The sequence below is a fragment of the Oenanthe melanoleuca genome, chromosome 17 (genome assembly GCF_029582105.1).
Source record: "Oenanthe melanoleuca isolate GR-GAL-2019-014 chromosome 17, OMel1.0, whole genome shotgun sequence".
In the NCBI taxonomy this organism is placed as follows: domain Eukaryota; kingdom Metazoa; phylum Chordata; class Aves; order Passeriformes; family Muscicapidae; genus Oenanthe; species Oenanthe melanoleuca.
In genome coordinates this window covers 6,656,302-6,675,506 of record NC_079350.1, presented here as the reverse complement: position 1 = coordinate 6,675,506, position 19,205 = coordinate 6,656,302, and the positions used below count along the sequence as shown (strand labels likewise).

At 50.7% G+C, this 19,205-nt stretch overlaps 1 protein-coding gene across 1 annotated transcript in view; it reads right to left on the bottom strand.

The window, feature by feature from the left end:
• Positions 1-19,205, bottom strand: part of MEGF9 (multiple EGF like domains 9) — a 47,446-nt gene that overhangs the window by 11,220 nt on the left and 17,021 nt on the right. Inside the window, exons 2-3 of the mRNA XM_056505143.1 lie at positions 13,840-14,032; positions 1,686-1,825 (exon numbers count right to left, since the gene is read on the bottom strand). Of these exons, the coding sequence (XP_056361118.1) occupies positions 1,686-1,825; positions 13,840-14,032 (333 nt within the window). The remainder of the gene's footprint in view (positions 1-1,685; positions 1,826-13,839; positions 14,033-19,205) is intronic.

Sequence of the window (19,205 nt, the reverse complement as noted above, 5' to 3'; positions counted from 1 at the left end):
ACTTCTCATCCTGATAATGCCCTCAGGAAGGATCAGACCTCACAGGACCCCAGCTGGGAAGCAGCAGCCCACCTCAGTGCACAGACACCCCAGGGGTACAAGGGTCGTGCCAGAGGAAATGCTGTTGGCTGGGGAGCTCCTGCTGCCCAAGTTATTTATTTATGCCCAGTAATTTTAAATATTCCTCCTGGACAGAGCCATGCCAGGCAGGAGCTGGCTGCAGAGCCAGCAGAGGGAGCCCAAAGTATAGCATTAATAGGAAAAAACTTTGAAAATTGGACAAAGGCTACACAGAATTGATGTAAAGCTGGGGAGGTCACACAGAGTGCAGTCTCCAGAGCAGGCATCTGATCTAATTTTTAATCAACTTCATTCTCTGTTCTGGTTTTGTTTGGTTCCCTCAGCCACAACAGCAAAAAGAGTTGATTGAGGAAAATTTTAAAAGAAAACTAAAATTTTTAAAAAAATTGTCAAATCAACAATAGGTCATCAAACAAATTGAAGAGTTTTCATTGCAATGCCAATAGAAAGAGCAGCCCCATCCCAGGAACAAGGTCTGGGCTGGGTTTTCTTTGATAAATCAAGAGCAGGAGGAACACTGAGGGAAAAAAAAAAGAAGCAAAGCAGATTATCCTCCTCCTTCACAAAACCCACACACCCAGCTCCAAATCAGTAAGACAGCTGATGTGCACACAGCTTCAGTGACAGCCTTGTATCCTTCCATACTGGTAGGACATGAGCACACAGAGCTCAGTATTGGAGTGAATGCAGCAATTCATCCTCGAGGGAACACAGGAATTCACCCTGAGGGAGCACAGACCAGTGCCCACGGAGCAGGGCATTCCTGGCTGCAAACACAGCCCATGGGGGAACACACAGGCACAAGTCACCCAGAAATACCTGATTCCATGGGTCTGCCTCTCTGCCAGCAAATTCTGCAGCATTACTTTTAATTATTACCCCTTTCTAAGCTCATGGATAAATATTACAGAACTGCCTTTCAGCCTGGAAGTTTTGAGAATTTGGAATTTGAAGTGAGTGCTGTGGCTGGAGTGGGGGCTGTGCAGGCAGTCCCACAACAGAGCCCCTCCAGGATCTCTCCTTCAGGTGAGATTGCAAAGCAATTAGGCTGTCCTGCCCTCCCACAAGCTGCTCAAGCACAGGTGCCTCGACATTTGCACTCCATCAGCATCTGCCTGAGTGAGAGAGAGTCAAAGCAATAATCAAGGAAAATGAACAAGAGTGATTTTTAAAAGGTGGCAGTATTAATTGGGTGGCAGTTTTTAGCAGCTCTAACCCTGTTATCTGTGGCAGCAAGCCCCCTTACTCAGTGCCAGCTCAGTGTCTGTTTCCAGGTAAACAGCACTTAAACAAAAGGTCTTTAAAAGCCCATGTTGTGTGTTTGTGTAAGTGCAGAGAACAATAGAGCCCCAGTTTCTGATACAGGCTGCTGAATTAGGGCTCTGCACTGCAGCCTGGGCTAAAGCACACAGCTTTCACTGCCTTCCTTCAAAGGAGACCAACCCCAGCCTTGCATTTCCATTTCAGCTTTAAGGTAAAGATTGTGAGTATGCAAGGCAGAAAGATGTAAATGAAAAGAGCAGAGTGTGCTGAATGAGAACAGAAAAGCCAGAGACAGAGGGGCAGGTGAAGTCAGCACCCCCATGGCCTCAGAGAGTCCTCACCTGTGGAGCTGTGGCAGCTGTGGGAGTGGTTGTTGCACTGGCAGGGCTCACACGTGCTCCCATTGAACCTGTAGTAGCCCTCGCTGCACCGCTCACACCTCAGGCCCGTCACACCAGCTTTGCACTGGCACTTCCCAGAGCTGCAGAGGGAAAAACAAACAGTGAGATCTGGCTCTGCTGGGAGGCATCCAAGGTACAAACCTGCAGGAAGGTTTTCCTTTCTTCCTTTCTGCTGGAAGCAGGACATGAAACCCAGGGGCAACCATTTCCAAAAAGTGACGGCGAGTTCAAGAAAGGACGAGTGTCTGCCAAGCCAGTTGCCCTGACAGCAATTTCCAGCTGGGCACCAGAAATCATTGCTCATTCTAGAAAGCCTTGGCCCAGAGCCATCCCCTTGCCCCAGCCCCAGCAGATGCTCCCCAGCCCCTCTGGAGTCCCTGCTCCAGCGAGCACCTGCAGCAGCCCTGTGTCCTGCAGGGCACTGGCACACCCTGAACAATCCCACAGCACCCACCTGGGTCATCCTCTCCCCTGCACAGCAGTGCTGAGCAGCACCTCCCAGATTTTCCTGTGAGCAGACAATTCCCTGCTCACCACCTGCCCTCCTGGCTCCCCTGGGAGCTGGGGCAGCAGCTCATGTGTCCTGCCTGGCTCCAGCCAGGGCAGGTGTCAGCCACCTGCACTCCCTCCTTTCTCCTCCATGATCCCATTTATCCCTTCCATGGGCACTTGGGCAAGGCCCCTCTCTCCAGCTGGATTGTACCCAGCAAAGCCAGGCAGAGACAAGAGTGGGCTCTCCCTTCCCCAGCAGAGCCTGCACTGCAGCTGACCCAGACAGGAGCAGTTTACTCGGGCACAGTGTGACTGCAGGGAGGGTGGAGCACTGCACTGTGAACACAGAGGGCATTGCTGGTGGCTGCCATGAGCAAACAAATACCAGGAGCTATAAAAAGCAAAGGTTACCCTCAATCCTTTGGCTTTCTGTGCTACTCTCTCCACACAGAGGCTTCCAAGGCTTTGCTTTCATAGCAGATTTATACACAGGCAGCATTTAGCTCAACTCTCAGAGGAATCACAGGAATGGAGAAATGCTCCTTCCCATCCAGCCCTGGGCATGGCCACTGCTGGAGGTGGCTCATGCCACCTGCACATTGGAATGGCCAAGCCAAGGGACAGAGAGCACCCAGTGCCTCTGCACTGGGACCTGCAGGAACCCCCAGCCCTGCCTGCTGCAGGGAACCAGGACAGCAACCCAAACAAACAGCACTTGGTCCCCTCCAGGTGATGGATTTATCTGCAATTTATTTATTGCAGAGGAGGTGACACCACCCACAGACAGCCCTTACAGCTGCATCACCCTCTGAGCTCTCCTGTATAACCTCCACCCTGTTCAAACACCTTTTAAACACCTTTGAAATGCCTTTTAAAGTCAGCATTTCAGGGCTCACCTGCCTGCACAAAGCTCAGTCATTGTTCCCCCTCTCCTCCTGGGAAGAGTGAGCAAGGCACGATTTGCTCCTAAAAGCCTCCAGGAAAATCTGCTGATTAAAACTAATAGATGTTTGATGCACTGTTGATGTGTTGTTTTTAACTAAAATGCAGTAGATTGCAACATTTTGGGCAAGACGTTGCTTCTGTTAGAAATTAGCATCATTCAGTATTTCTGTTGTTTGTTTATTTGCCAAAGGAAGAGGAACTACTCACCAAAATCTGGACCTCAAGCCAAGGGGCCACACAACTAAATAGCTGCAGAATCTGAAATCTCAAGCATATTTAATGGCCTGATTACAAGAAGAAGAAAGAAATGTGATGTTTCCTTGCTCTCCAGGCCATTATCTAAAGTGCAGCAAGCAGATGCAGAATTCAAAGGCATGCTGGTAAGCAGCTCAGTATGCTTGGCTGGTAAGCAGCTCAGTATGTTTGACTTTTAAAGAGCTTTTCACAAGACCCAACATTAATCCAAACGTTGTCACAGTGTTTAAAATAAGCACAAACAAAAAGCAGCTTTTTGTTATTTGCTCCTGACTGCTACTGCTATTCCTGTAAGAGGGCAGGGGCAGGCAGGGAAAAGCATCTGCTGTTGGGGGGAAAATCTGATGTTTAGCCTGAAAACACATCTTTTGGGGATGCACCATGTGAGCAGGGTTTTGTAGGATCAGGCATTTGAGCTGCATCATGCTCACCCTCCCTGGCTTCCTCCTGGAGTTCAGAGCTCTGTTTGACTCCTCCTGTCCCTGATCCAGCCTTTTTCTCAATGACACCCTCTTCCTCCTCCCTGCTTCCACCCAGACTCCTATTTCATTTCTTTCAAGGTTTATTTCCCCAATGACCCTGCTAGAGCTCAATTCAGCATTTTGGGGCACAGTCTCTTGATTTTACTCGTTAGCTTAGAAATAACAGGAAAGAAAGGTTTAAAAAAAAAAAAAAGACTGTTTGGAAAGTTTGGTTTGAATGCCTCTTGAGCAGACCTTTTCTCAACATGTTACACATGGCACAGAGCCAAGTCCTGCATGTGCAAGAATTAAATCACTCAGCAAATATAAAGCTTTGCCTGTGGTCATTGCTTCCACAGAATAAAGCCCCCTTACAACACTCCTTTTTATAGCTCCAGCCCAGCAAAGTCTGTCAGACACTTTTTAAAGCAAAGGTCAATGATATAAATGCATTGAAACCACAGAAAAAAAAAAATCCTGTTAACAGACCAATTGTGCTCATAAAAATCCAGAAATCTGAAAGAAAAGACCCACAGTTTAATACTTGCACAGTGAGAACTGAACTGGATTTTGAGTATCAGCCAGGAATTTCTTTTTGGGGGGAAGTGGGGGGAATGAGGGGGATGGGAAGAGGGAAACGTTTTGATGCAGCAACATCAATTACTCAACTCCACTTCAGATGATGATTAACCCCTCTGAAGCCAGCCAGTGTTCAGCTCTCACAAAGAATTGATACAAATACATGTTGGGATAAAACCAGACTTCCAGTAAGCAAAGTCTCCTGCCAGCATTGGTCTCCACCAGATTTTTATGGATATACTCCCTCTGGAGACTGTGTAGGTGGTGTGTATCACCATCACATCATCCATCAACTTTACAGATGTTTCCTACTGATTAAAACCATCACCATCACAGGAGGCACTGGCAGAAGGAGCAGGCAGTGATTGCTGGTCAGGGCACAGCCACATCCAAGGCTTGGATCCAGCATGGAATGATCTGAGCCTCTGGGGACCAGGGCCACACACCAGCTTTGGGACCCCCAAGGCTCATTCACCCTCATCCCTCAGGCTCTGTGCTCTGCCCCAGGGAGCCTGGGGCTGGATTAGGACACAGCCACCCCAGGCAGCAGCATTCCCACAGACATGGGGCAGGGCAGTGTCAATAAAAGCAAAATATTGGGGCAGGGAACAGCCTACACCCCAAAATACATCTGTAAAAACCAGCCTGGTTTCATTTCCAGTCCCCACAGCTCATCCACTCCTCTCAAGGGGAAAGAGCCACAGGATCCTGCCACTTGCCAAGTGATTTGTGCCACTGGTGGCAACCAAATGTTCCCTGAGGTGGGGTTTGACACAGGACTGCAGCTTTACAGCCACAAAGTCAAGGGCACACACCAGAGCCACCCAGCCCTCCCTGGACACTGGTAAAGAGGACTGCAGACAGTTTTGACCCCACTCAAAGTGTGTCAGGGCACAGAGAACAAGGAGCACCCCTGGAGGCACAGAGATCCTGCAGGTGATTTTCTGCCAGGCCTGGTGGTGGGGAAGGACAGGGTGAGGGGATGGGCTGGGAGCTTGGGCAGTCACTCTGCACTGCTCAGCACACACTGCACAGGAACCCAGCCTCAGCACAAGGGACAGGATCTTATTTAATCTTCATTAAAGGATCTGTGATCTGAGACAAACCACAGAGTGCAGCCACACCTGCAAGGGGTCTCCACTCCTCCTCCACAGAAACATCTTGATTCTAGCAGGGACATGACAGGCACAAGATGGATGGGAGGATGAAGGACTGTGGCCTTAGGGGCTGTTGGGAGACAAGCTGTGCACAGTTAATGGTTTAACAGAGAACCCTCAGCAAGCTCCAATCATTCCTTTTCTTCCTTTTCTTTTTTTTTCCCCCCAAGGAGGAGGAAGGGAGAAATTAATTTTGAATATATTCCCAGACACCAGAAAAGCCTGGATGCCCCAACCAGAGCCCAGGGACTCCCTGGCCATGTCAGACCCAGGCAAAACAGCACAGCACCAAGCTCTTGTGCCTTTATTTTCAAAACATATGAGATTGATATGATTTTTGGGGCAGTCAGAGAAGGAGGGAGCTTCCATGGGTCTCAAAGGGCATGTCCTGAAGATGAGACATGCAAAACCTACAACAGGAGTTTTGCCAAATCCATTTATTGTCTTCACCTCGAGGCCCAGAGCTCACACCCTGCAGAGCTCAGCATCTCCCCAGAGCAGCCCCAGGAGAGCTGGGCAGGGGCTGCCCCAAGGAAGGGGAGAGTGGGGGCTACACCAGCCCTTCCCTGGACATCTCCAGCTTCCCCTGTGCCCCTGGGAACCCCCAGTGACAGCAAAGCCCATCAGTCACCCCAGCAGGGCCTGGGGTGTCCCTGGAACAGACACAATTAACAATTCCCAGCAGTGACAGGGCTCTGTGTGAATGAGGGAAAGCACACTGAACTAGGAGCATCCCTAAAACAAACCCCCTGAAAAGGCTTTGTCACACTTTGATGGGATTAGACAAAAGGATTCTGCACAAGATTAGGAGGATTCAGAAAAGATGTCTCCAAAAACGGTGTGTTCCTCCAGCAAGCCAGGCTCCTTTAGTGCTGACTTTCTGTGATGTCTGACAGCAGCCAGGGGGTAAATCTCTCTTACACCTTCCTGGGCCATATGGGAAAGTTCACTTTGAAAGCTAAATGCTCCAAGACCCTTTGGTGGGAAACCAGCACTGCTAACACTCAGAATCACAGCATCCTTTAGGTGGAAAAGGCCTCCAAGATCACTGATCCAGCCTTTGATCACCACCAGAGCACTGAGTGCCATGTCCAGTTCACTGAGCACCTGCAGGGATGGGGACTCCACCAGCTCCCTGGGCAGCCCCTTCCAATGCTTCACAACCCTTTCCATGAAAAAATTCTTCCTGATGTCCAACCCATCCTGAGGATACCCTCACAACCCACGTGCTGACTTTTCTGTCAGTCAGGTATTGGAATATCAGCACATGGGGAAGGGGAGAGCAGGAAAAAGCCCCACACTGGGCTCCTCCTCCCCACTCCCTGAGCCCACAGCTGCTGGCTGAGGTGGCTCTGTGGGAGGGTCAGTGGGGCCAGGGCCAAGCCCTGCCTGCTCTGAGCCCCTTTGTGGAGGGCACAAGAAGCAGAGCTTTATGGGGGCCAACACTGGCCCATTGTGTGCCACATTCCTCATTCCAGCAGCTGTTTTCTAGGGCAGCCCTTGATGGAGCAGGGACACTTCACAGCTCTCAAAGGCCACTCTGTAAATGTCAAAGGGCCACCTTGTCTGGCCACCACCGCCTCCACAGCCCCAGCTCCCCCACGAGGGAAAGCTGGGAATATCCAACCAGGACTGTGGAGAGCCAGGAATCCCAACCAGGACTGTGGAAAACCAGGAATCCCAACCAGGGCTGTGGAGAGCCAGAAATCTCCATCCAGGGCAGTGGAAAGCTGGGAATACCAACCAGGACTATGGAAAGCCAGGAATCCCAGCCAGGGCTGTGGAAAGCCAGGATTCCCCAGCCTGTGCTTCTCCTGCAGATGCCCTTGAAGGCAGGGGAGGGAGGCAATGGAAGGTCCACACTGAGGTTGGATGGGGTCCTGCACAGTTCCATCAGCAAAAGCCTCACTCATGGCAAAATCCCAAGCTCAGCTGGTGAGTCCTGGTTTCACAGAGCAAGCCCTGGGGATCATGTGCAGGGATGGGACAGAGAAGCTCAGTGAAGAAGGACATGTCAGTGGGGATGCCAGGGAGATGGGGCTGGTCTGCACTGAACACATCTGGTCTGCCCAGAGTGGTCCCTCCATCCCCCAGAGCTCTGCTGGTGCCCCTGCTCAGACAGCAGCAGAAGCCTCAGGGTGCAAGCAGTGCCTGAGGTACACACTGGGCACCACCCCCCAACCAGAATTTAGCCACAAAAACTTACACAGACAAGCCTACAATTCTTTTTGAGGGCAGTCAGTGTTTGCCAGAGCAGCACAGTTTGCAGTGGACAACATGGGAACGGCAAAGCCTGCTGGAAAATCCACAAAATAACAGGATTTCTGAGAAGGCATAATTACCATAGGGGAGATGATAACAATCCACCTTCCCCTGCTGCTGTGCCCAGTCACTCACTCATTTCCCATTCCTGTCTGCAGCTGAATAAAAATAGCTTCAGGTACCTTTACCTTCTTGTGGGGGGGAGAGGAGGAGAGCTAATCACTGTAAAGGATGTGAGAGGCTGGAATAGGGGAGAGATTTAGATAATTAAAGCATGCAGAAAAATAGGCTTTAACAGGGTATTCTTCTGCTTTTCTGACATCCCCATGTCATAATTTCAGCTACAAAACAAGATCTGTTCTCTGCAGAGTGATGCTGACGAGGCATTACTGGGAGATAATGAGCCACCAGTTGTGCTCATCCGATCTAGAAAAGGGAGAGCAATCTTTTTAAAGAGAAAAAGGGGGTTTGTCTGGTTTTGGGGGGTTTTTAAAGCACAAGTGTTTCATCTCCCAAGGTCACATCTCCGAAGGGGAGCAGTGCCTGATGTGGTTTACTGCACTGCTAAAACACAGCAGAATGGAAAGAGAGATCCCACGCAAAGGGAGAGACATTTCAGAAGTATGATGACACCCTGCAGACAGAAAATGAAGATTTTATCTATGCAAAGCAAGAACTCCATCACTTCCCCCAATAACCCCCAGGGTCTGAGATGGCCAGCAGCCCTGCAGGCTGGTGAAGCTCCAAAAAAACCTTGAATTTCAATGGACCTGCATTTCCTGACCATTAAAAAACCCCACCAAATCCTGCCTCACAGGGGGTTCAAGGTGTGTCCAGACTGTGCCACACCAGGCTGTCCCCAGAGTCTCTTTGCATCTTCCCATACCCCAGCAGCTCCACAGTCCCAGCATGTGGCTCTCCCAGAGCCCCCAGCCCTTATTCAAAACCTCAACAAAGCCAACTCTGTCAGTGCTGTGACCTCACCCTCAGAGCCAGGCTCCTGCAAAGCCCCACGAGCTGGGGTCACAGCATCAGCCTCTCCACACAGAATCCCCCACAAAGGCAGCACACAGGGATGCCACTGCCCTCCCTGCTGGCCTCACAGCATCCCTGCTCCAGAGACAGCCACGCTCCCAGGGACACTCTGCCTTCATTCCTTTTAATATGAACACAAAGCCTGAGGTCCCCTTGAGGGGCAAAGCATCTCTGAATTAACACTTGGGCATTTATATGTGTGCATTAACTTTTCTCCCTGGAGATGAGCGACAGGAGCTCTCTCTCACATGACTTCTGCCAAGCCTGCAGCACAAGCCATGCAGGAATCAGGATCACAGGGCTGCTCTGCAGCCAGCAATGAGGAAAGGCTGCTGGATCAGCAAAGAAGCACAGCACTGCACCCTTGGGCATGGGGTTTCAGCCCACAGCAAGCAAAGGAGACCAGACATCACCTTCAAGCTGTCTGCTGGAGTTTCTGCTTCCCACTGCCCTTCTGCTTCTGGGGAAACTGAGGCACAGGCAGAGGGAGCAACTTTAATTGATCCACAGAGCCCAGTTGAACAGGCATCTGCTTGCACTAGAGACAATGGCAGCACATGTGTATGATTAGTTTAGAGCTTTTTAAGGGAACTGGAACTTAGATGGTTAACCTGGGTTTAGGTAAACCTCATACCAAAGCTGTGTCAGGGAAGGTTTAGGCTGGATAACAGGAAAAGGTCCCTCCAGAGGGTGGATGAGCACTGGAAAAGGCTCCCCAGGGAATGGTCACAGCCCCAAGGCTGCCAGAGTTCCAGGAACAATTGGGGTGTCTGTGCAGGGTCAAGAGCTGGACCAGATGATCCTGGTGGGTCCCTTCCAACTCAGAATATTCTGTGATCCCACAGCAGCCACAGCTCTCCTCTTGCTCACCAAAACAGGTACTGGTGCATCACTTTTCTTCCCTAGAACCAGGACAAGCTTAAACAACAAAAGCTCCCAGGGAAACAGGGGATTGAGGGCTGAACATCTCTGCTGCACAGCTCCACTCCCCCGCTCCCATCCTGAGCCCACAGCAGCACCCACACAGGGACAGCTGCTTGTGGGCTCAACACACTGCCCCCACAGCTTGGGGAAAGGAAAAGCCACAAGAGCTGGGCTAGGAAAACTTGGGATAAACACCTCACAGGAGGTAAATCCAGGCCAGCCCTCCTGCAGATGAGCTGGGTCACTCTGGGCTGCCCTGAGCCACTGTCTGCAGTCCCACATGGGGCTGGGCAGTGCTGCCAGCAAGGTAAAAATAAACAAACCAGAACTGCAGAGTCATCTGCCATCTCCTGCTCCCCAGGAGGGGCTGCTGCCTCATCCAGGCTGGCCTCGTGCTGCCTGCAGTCCTGCTCCTTCAAGCCCTCAGCCAGAGGACAGCTTTACATGGAGGGTATCCTCAGAGCCTGTTCAGGAGCTGTGCCTGCAGAGCTCCTCACACCAGGGCTTGAGGGCTGCAGAACTAAAGGTTCCTCAAACCAAACCTCCTTCCCTCACCCTGCTCATCCCAGGCCATGCTGCTCATGCTGGGGACTCAGCTGGGGACACAGGTGGCACTTGGGGCAAAGAAACCCCCTGAGGAGCCCCAGAGCTGCCACTGCTGCCCTGGCTACTGGGATGGAGAGCACTGACCCCAGCCAGTCCTGCTGCCCCTGCCTTGGCTCCCTGCCCAGCCCTGGGAGCAAGAGATGAGAGCTCAGGCACAGGACTCTGCTCACATGAAGGAAAAAGGAAAAATGGTCCCACAGGGGTGCAAGGCTGGGAGGTGTGGGCTGGCCAGCCTGGCATGGTGACCTTCTCCAGCAGCACTGCTCACCTGCACTGCTCCAGGCTGGGAGGTCACACACAGCACAGCCTTCACCTCCAGGGGCACAAAAATGCTGAGAGGTGCAGCTGCTGGGGGCAGCAGCACCATGGGCTGAGGCCACTGCCAGGCACCCTTGCCACTTGTCACTGTCCCCAGAGTCCTGCAGCAGGCACACAGCCCTTCCAGCTCCCTGCACCCACGTGAGTCACCGTCCTCATTCCCCACCACTCTGACCTTGACCATGGCCCTTGAAACTTCAGCTTCTTTCTCCACCCTTCCTCTGTGGACTGTGAACACTTCCAGGCCACAGCTATCTTTAGCAAGCATCTGCACAGCATCCAACCCAAAGAAATGTGCATTTTTCTGAGGTTTCTAGGCGTTAACCACAGCAGGACAATCCACTCCCCCTCTCCAAGATGTGTCACCCCAAGACTCCATCCAGCCCCACAGCAAGCTCCAGCCTGAGCCACACACAGCGTCTCATCTAACAAAAAAACCACCCAAACCAGAGCACAGAAACCCTCTGCCATCCCACAGGGGGATCTGTGTGGATCTTCCTAGACAATCAAATTTAAACCAGCACCAAAACAGACCTTTGATTAGCAGCCATGGAGCCCATTCATAGCGACAGCATGTCAGGTCAATGTTCACTCCCAAAATCAACTCTGTGCCTCAGGAAAGGGATTTTTTTAATTTTTGTTTGATGGTCTGCATTTGAGGTCTAGTTAACAAACAGGGGACTTGGGTTGCCATCTGGCCAGCCCGAGAGCATGCTGAGAAATAATACCAATAATCATCATATGGTGGTGCTTTAAAAGGCACTTTTACAAAAGCCTGGGCGAGCTGACTGAAACCTAAGAGGCATCTTTGTGTGCCCTGAGGGCTCAGCTTTGGGCACTCTGCCCCTCCAATCAGCCACCCTTTAAAAGGGTCAGAGTCCAGAATCTCTGCTGCTGTTTCACCACTGGAACAGCCGTGGCTTCCCTTTGAAGCCTCACACAGGAATTCACTTGTGCAAGTCGAGCTGGGCTGGGGCTTTATTAAATAAATAAATAGTACAACTTACAGGATTTTTTTCCATGTCAACAAAACAGTAGCTGGTTGCTGGTGTTGGGCAATGCCTGCATGTCTCATCCCGAGCAGGGATTGCCCCAGGGACACATCCTGCTCCTCCAGGGACTCCTCAGCAGCCACCCAGGGCTGCCAGCACCAAATCCCTCCCTGCACTCACACACACATCTCCCTGCAGTGCACAGGAGGCTGTGCCACCCAGCAGGACAGATCCCAGGCAGGGATGCACCACACCCCTGGTGGAGCCCCAGGCAGGGGCTGTGCCCAGCCTGGTGCCCTCTGGAACACAGCAGGGGCAAGGGCAGCACCTGCCCTGCTGGGCTGTGTGTTCCTCTCCATTTTCCCACACACATCACACTGCACACCCTTCTGATGCCCCCAGCCCTGTAACACAGACAACTGACCTAATTTTCTTCTTTTTAAACACCCAGAGGTCATCTCTGTCTGCAACAAACCCCTCTGAGCCAGGAAGGGAGACAGAGTGATCTCTGTTTGCAGCATCCCCCCTCCCCAAACCTCCCTCCACATCTTGCCCTGTGCTGTCTCTTCTAAATGACTGAGAATGAGCATCTCCCATTGAGGGCTGTGAAATGGGGCTGAGGAGAGGCTGGGAGCTCCCTGCTGTTCCTGGCTCCAACTCCACCTCATTCTCCTTCACAACTCAGAGCATCTCACCTGAAGCTCCCAAGGGTGTTCCTTGGCCCACCCCATGCACTAAGACATGGGGAGACACCAGACATGTCCATGCTTCACCCACTGCCCAGGAACTCAGAGCTGGGGCAAGAATCCTCCCTTCCAGTTAACCCAGTTGTTCCAGCAGCACCTTCCCTCCTCTCCCAGTTCCCAAAGATAAGATTTGCCCCATCTGCCTTTCTGCCCAATTTGTACTTCCAGTAGATCTGACCAAAATCTCACTTTCAATTCTGTGGCAAACCCTGATGCTTCTAGGCACATCTTGCCATACCTATAACAGCCACTAAAAAAAAAAAAAAAAAAAAAAAGGAAAAACTTCATGCTTTCCACCCCCAAGAATCACCTCTTTTAGTAAGAAGGTCACTCTCCTCAGCTGGAGTGCTACTTTTAAGTTCTGAATTGTCAGAGCTTATGCAAGCAGAAAAATGCAGCATAGAAACAAAAAGGAAGGACATCAACAGAGGGTTTGGGCGTTTGGGAACAGATAATGTATAAAATAATTACAGGCAGCATGTCCCTGCAGAGCATTCTGACTCTGACTCAGCCCCTGCCCTGGCAGGGAACTGCAGGTGCTCAGCACACACTGAGCCCAGACCCAGCCCTAGAAGACAAAAAGGCAGCAGGAGCCTGGGAAGGCTGCAAGCTGCTGCAGGGTGGTTGCTGAGGGCTCCTCCAAGGAGAGGCTTTGAAACTTGCTGTCCCCACGAGCACAGGCTGGAGACCAGGGGGTCAGGCTGCTGCTCAGTCTGACCTTGCAGGACCTGGGATCCCCCCAGCCCAGCCACTGATCTCTAATGGCTGACAGATCACTGCTTGGGAAATAATTGCGTGCCAGCTTCCACAAGGCAAGATGTGAGGGTGGGTGAGGTGAAATGAAGAGGAACACATCCATTATACAAGAGCTGCAAGCATCAGCTCTGGTGGCTGCAAACACCAGGCAAGGCAGGAGCCCACTGCTGTCGGGCTGCAGCTTCCACCCCAGTGCTCAGCAAGGCACAGCACAAAGCCTTGCCTGCCTCTGGCACAAACCTCTCCCTTTGGAAAATAAACCTCTGCTCCCCCCCAGCCTGCAATCCCCTCCCAGCTCAGGGATGGAGGCAGCCCTGCCCAACAGGGACTAACAGGTGCACAAGGCATTAGGAGAAGGGAAGTCACCTCCCTTGGGGACTGCCAGGGCTTCTGCCACAGCCACAGATATTTTTATAATTCAGCTCTTGAAAGAGGAAGAATCATCTTCATGCATTTTTATAACACCAGCTTCCCTCCTGCTTACCCTTCTCCTTTAAAACACCAGCACAGACACCACGACCCTCTCTTGCCCAAACCCCAAATCCCAGCAAATCCCAGTTACTCACTGGTCACACTGGTCACTGGTGGCTCCTGCAGGGCTGCAGTCACAGGGCAGGCACTGCTGGCCCCCCTGGCTGGGGAAGAAGCCGTGGGCACAGCCCTGGCAGCGTGGCCCTGTGTAGCCAGCCAGGCACAGGCACTGCCCTGATGTCAGGTTGCATCCAGAGCTGCCCACCGAGCTGCAGTTGCACAGGTCTCCTGCAAGAAAGAGAAACAGAGCAATCACAGAACTGCAGAAGGGTTTGGGTTGGAAGGGGAGCCCATCTCACCCCAGCCTCCCTGCCTTGGGTGCTCCAAGCCCCATCCAAGCTTTGGACACTTCCAGGGATGGGGCACCCACAGCTTCTCTGGGCACCCTGTGTGAGTGCATAACCCATCATCACTTCAAGGATGATTCTGCTTTAAAATTTTGAGATGATGGAAAAAAAAAATCCACATTGGGAGCACCCTGGGGTTTGAAACACTACAGTTCATGCTTGAAATCTCTCCAAAGAAGAGCTACAAGATTATGGGTGTAACTACCTAAAATACATCTATATGTAGCTGTATACATATACATATACATATACATATACATATACATATACATATACATATACATATACATATATGTAGCTGTATAGAGTGTCTTTATGTATATACCTATCCACACCTATCCAACCTCATGGTTGTCTGACTCCAGGTGCTGACAAGCAATAACTGTGCAATATCAGGATAAAATCAGCAACAGGTTGCAAAATCATTAATTCTAATTCTAATCATTAATTCTTCATTCCACATCCTGATTTACCACAGTACACACACTGATGTGACAAATTGGCAGCAGCATTCCCACTCCTGAAGAAGGAACACAGAATTCCCTGAAAATCTGCTCTCAGGGGAGCACCAGGTGGATGGAAATTACTTTAAAAGCTGTGGTAGACCTGGAGGCAGGACAGAGACTTCTGCCACCTAAAAAAGACCTGTGGGGAGAGGAGATGGCTCTGGGGACCCAAGCATGGTCTTTGGGGACACTGTATTTGCAGGGGTGCTGGAAAGCATGCACTGAATAGCTGCTTTTTTAAAAGAGAAGCAAATTTTTGATAAAGTGATGAATTCCCAGTCCCCCCACACATAATTTCTCATAATACTTTAAAGCCCCAAACGCACTGAAGAGAACAACTTCTCCCTGGCAATTTGTTTCTGCCAAGAGCTTTATCTCTGTTCTTACATTGCAAAATATTTAGTGCCTTAATAATTTAAAGTCTTTTTCTGCCAAGACTGAATTATAAACAAGGATTATTTGCAGAAATAGTGCATAAAGCATCAGGGGCTTTACACAACTGCTGCTGTTTGTTATTGCCTGAGAAGAGCCAGTATTTGGGGCACTTCAGGGAGAGGGGAGAGGCCAAGCCCCATCCCAAGAAAACATGACTTAAAGCTCTTTCCCTTGTCATCTGTGTTCTTCTAACACACAAAGAAATGTGAGTTATTTAGCTTTATTACTCCACCATAGAATCCCTACAGGAACCATGTTGTCCCTATACACCTGTGAAATTGCACCTAAATTTTCTTCAATCCAAACTATCAAATAGGACAAACACCTCAAGATCTGCAATTATCCACTTCAGCAGCCACTTCACATAACAAACTGAATTCCCAGCTCAATTATCCAAGCAGAACCATATTGATTTGGGCACTTGGGCTTCTCCCTGCCATCAGAACAGAAACCACGAAAACTTGTTGAGCAAAAGGACTTTGGAGCTTGTCAAACTTGCATCAAAACAGATTTTTCAGAGTTCAAGATGTGGTGCCATTAGACCTGTCAGGCCTGGTTAAGGAAAGAAAAGAGCATTGTGTCTGTTCTAAGGGCAGGGCCCACACTGGGGGATGAGCTGCTCCATGTGGAGACCACCCTTGTGCTCCAGGAGCATCAAAGCACCAGCTGAGACCATGGATGGAGAGGCAGGAGTGGGGCACTGCCTGAGGATGGTCCCCATGGGGCTCTGCCCCATCCCTTATGCTCCAGCAGGATGGCAGCACTTTGAACTTGAATCTGACTTTGTAGCACCCATTGCTTTCCATCCAACCCTCCAGCCCACCAAAATTGCCCCAATTCAGGTCAGGCTGTGCCTCAGCTGCCAAATTCAACAGCAACACAGACACCACTGCAATGCCAGTTCCCCAGGAGAGTGAGAAGTGCTGCAATAATCCAAAACAGCACTGACAAAAGCACTTTTTGCCTGGGAGGGTGGTGGAGCCTGGTTCTGCTAGTGATGGGACAGGAGCTGAGCTGTGTGCTGCAGAACCACCCCAAGTGCGTGGTAAGGCACAACAGATCCAGATGTCTCCCAAAAGGAGATTCCTTGAAGACCAATCTCCCCCAACCACCAGAGTTCTTTGGGAGGGAGGTGGTCCCAGGTAGGGGAGCAGCACCCCCATGGTCCCTACCCAGCCCAAATGCACCAGCCTGGCTCACAGCTGGATGTGGCCCCAAAACAGCCTGGGGCTGGTGGGCTGGGCAGTGCAGGGACTCAGACAGCAGCACTGAAATCTGAACTCCATTGTCTGGCACAGCACCCAGGTCAAGGGCTCACACAAGGATGCACAGGCTGTGAAAAGCTGAGGGCTGATACAAAGAACACTTTGTTGTCCCCAGGGTGGCAGAAGGTGTGAACAGTCCCCAGCCAGGACAGGAACTGAGAACCAACACCTGCCCTGGCTTTGGGGACACAGCAGAGGATGAGCACTACAGAAGAAAATCAGGGAACACTGTCCTGGCTTCTGGCCAGAGCCTGGTTTTACAAGCCTTTATTCAGTTTTTTGAGCCAGTGTTTTGTTTTGAAGATAACCTTCAAGAACACCTCACTGAGAGCTTCTGTGGAGGCAAAGGGACGAGGAGGGAGGATGGGCCCAGGGCTGTCCCACTCCAGACTGCACAGCCATGGCTGGGGGGCTGTGTCCAGGCTGGGATAACACCACCAGCAAGGAGCCAAAGAGCTCTCAGGGATGGGGCACTGCTCCAAGCTCTGGCTCTTCTCTGTTTGCTATCCTGACTCACCCCTGTTCTGCCTCAGTTTCCCCATCTCAGGGTGTTCCCTGCCCCCCAGGCCCTCCAAGCCCTGCTGGTCTCTGCCTGTTTAAACCACCAAGGTTCCCCTTCCCTCCCACAAAGCACTGCACAGCTGTAAGCACATGGTTAGCACAGATAAAACCCACTGCCTTTCTCGTGAAGGGACTGACAGGCTTTCATTAACTAACAGCCTAATGATGTTCTGAGGCACCATAAAAGTGTGTGTCACTGCCATGTTACCCTTCAAACAAAAAAACCAAGCACTTCTCCATTCAGGAGCAATATTCCACCTTCACTGGCTGCTGCTGAGAGGAAGGTGGAGCGGAAGGAAAGATTCCTCTTTTGGGAAGCCAGGGGCATGCTGCTGTGTGGGCACATTTAATATTCAATTTCAGTTAGCCACAACATAAAATTGATTGACTTTTAGTATGCAAAAGCCATAGGTTACCAATAAACTGGAGAATAGATGTTTTATATTGTATTGGATCCACAGCATGGCTGTAAATAGCACTGACACAACCAAGAACCTCCAGGTCTGTGACCCCTCACTGTGGCCACCTCAGACTCCATGCCAACTCCCCCAATAATAAAGATCTCACCCTCCAAATCCCATCCCAATGCAAACTCCAGCTCTGCAAATCCCAGCAACATCCCAACCTGTGCCAGATCCATCAAGACCCCACATCCCTTCATCTCCCACCTCTTCCTAGTACTTAAACAGGGCTTGTTGTGATGTAAAAATCCTCAAATTGCATTGTTTTTTTCACATCCTTTCAGCTTTGCAGTGTTTTAAGTCTTCACACATATTATAAGCATGATTCCTCCTCCTTTCCAGGCCACTTAATGAATGAATAATTTAGAAAACAGGTGAAATATTTACAAAGGGTAAAGAAGCCAATACTGTGAAAGGCACGAAGGTCTCTGTGAAACCACATTAGCTGGGGACATCCTGAACCAGTGCAAGTCCTGAATGGACTCACCTCCTCCCTGGGAGCCAGTCTGGAAAAACCAAGATGCACATTTTGGGTTGTAAGAACATGCAGCTGTGAGAGCAAGCATAGAGGCCCACAGATGCCATTTATTGTCCTGCTGCAAAATCATCCCCAAGGAGACAGACATCTTCTGTTCTCTGGACTAGATGAAGGGGAAAAATCCAGAACATTTCTAACCTGGAGGTACTGTTGGGTTTTTGGGAGCCAGAGGTGCAGTGTGGCACCTACAGCTCTGCAGTAAGAACCTCACCTCCCAGATACTCCCCAGACATCCCACTGGATTTAAACCACTGCACACAACAGCATCCCATCCCTGGAAAGGCTTTGTTTTCACATTAATTTAGCAGTTTTCCCTCTTCTCCAGGCTTCATTCCCAAATTCAAGCCCTATCTTCTCTCCCATTTCCCCTTCTCAATCCCTCTCCAGGCACCACTCCTGACAAGACAGGAATAAAGGGATCAGGCAGCAGGTTTAAAAATCTATTCAAGGTCATTTCCTTTCCCCTTGTAATTAAATTGTGGAACTCATTGTCAGGGGATGTTCTGGCTGCCAGAAATACCTATGGCTTCAAAGCAGGACTGGAAAAGCTCACAGAGGACAGGTCCAGTGGTGGCTGTTAAACACAGGGATCTGGAGGAAGCATCCTGATGGGAAAGGCCCTGAAACTCTGTCCAGAAAAGTCAGGCTCATGCCCTGTTCTCTTGGCATCTTCTTCTGGCCTTTCTTGGGTAGGTGAAGCTTTGCTCTGAGCCAGCCTGGCAGCTCTGTTTTCACCAGGGATGGTGGCAGCTCCAGTTCCTCCCCCAAACACACAAATCCCCCTTAAAGACTTAGACATTGCTATTTCCACTGGGAATTTCTCCTCATTACAGCACAGCTGTGCAGCACCACTGCTCTGCCTTTCCCCTTTCCCTTCCCCCTGAGAAGACATTTATCCCCTCAGTACAATCCAGTGATGTGCCAAACCTCCCCCAGCAATGGGATGAGGGCAGGGCAGGACTGTTCCAGGCATGAGCCAGCTGTTAGAAGGCAAGGTTCCATCCTATCTAGCCCTTGTGAAACAATTTCCTGAGCTCCAGCCCATCTCTTCCACACCTCTGCTACACCATGTCAGTGTGGTCCAGTCTAGTCCTGGACTGGAATTTGGGTTCAGCTCCATCACTTCTCACTCAGGTGCAACTCTACTGATGCTCTGAGAGCAGGAGTTGTTATCCCAGTGCAAGGATGCTTTGGCCTCCAGCCTTTCCCCATGGCTGCAGCAGATCTGAGAGGGCACAGCCTGGCTGAGCTCTCTCCCAGGGGAACATCTGCCATGGGCCAAGAGCTC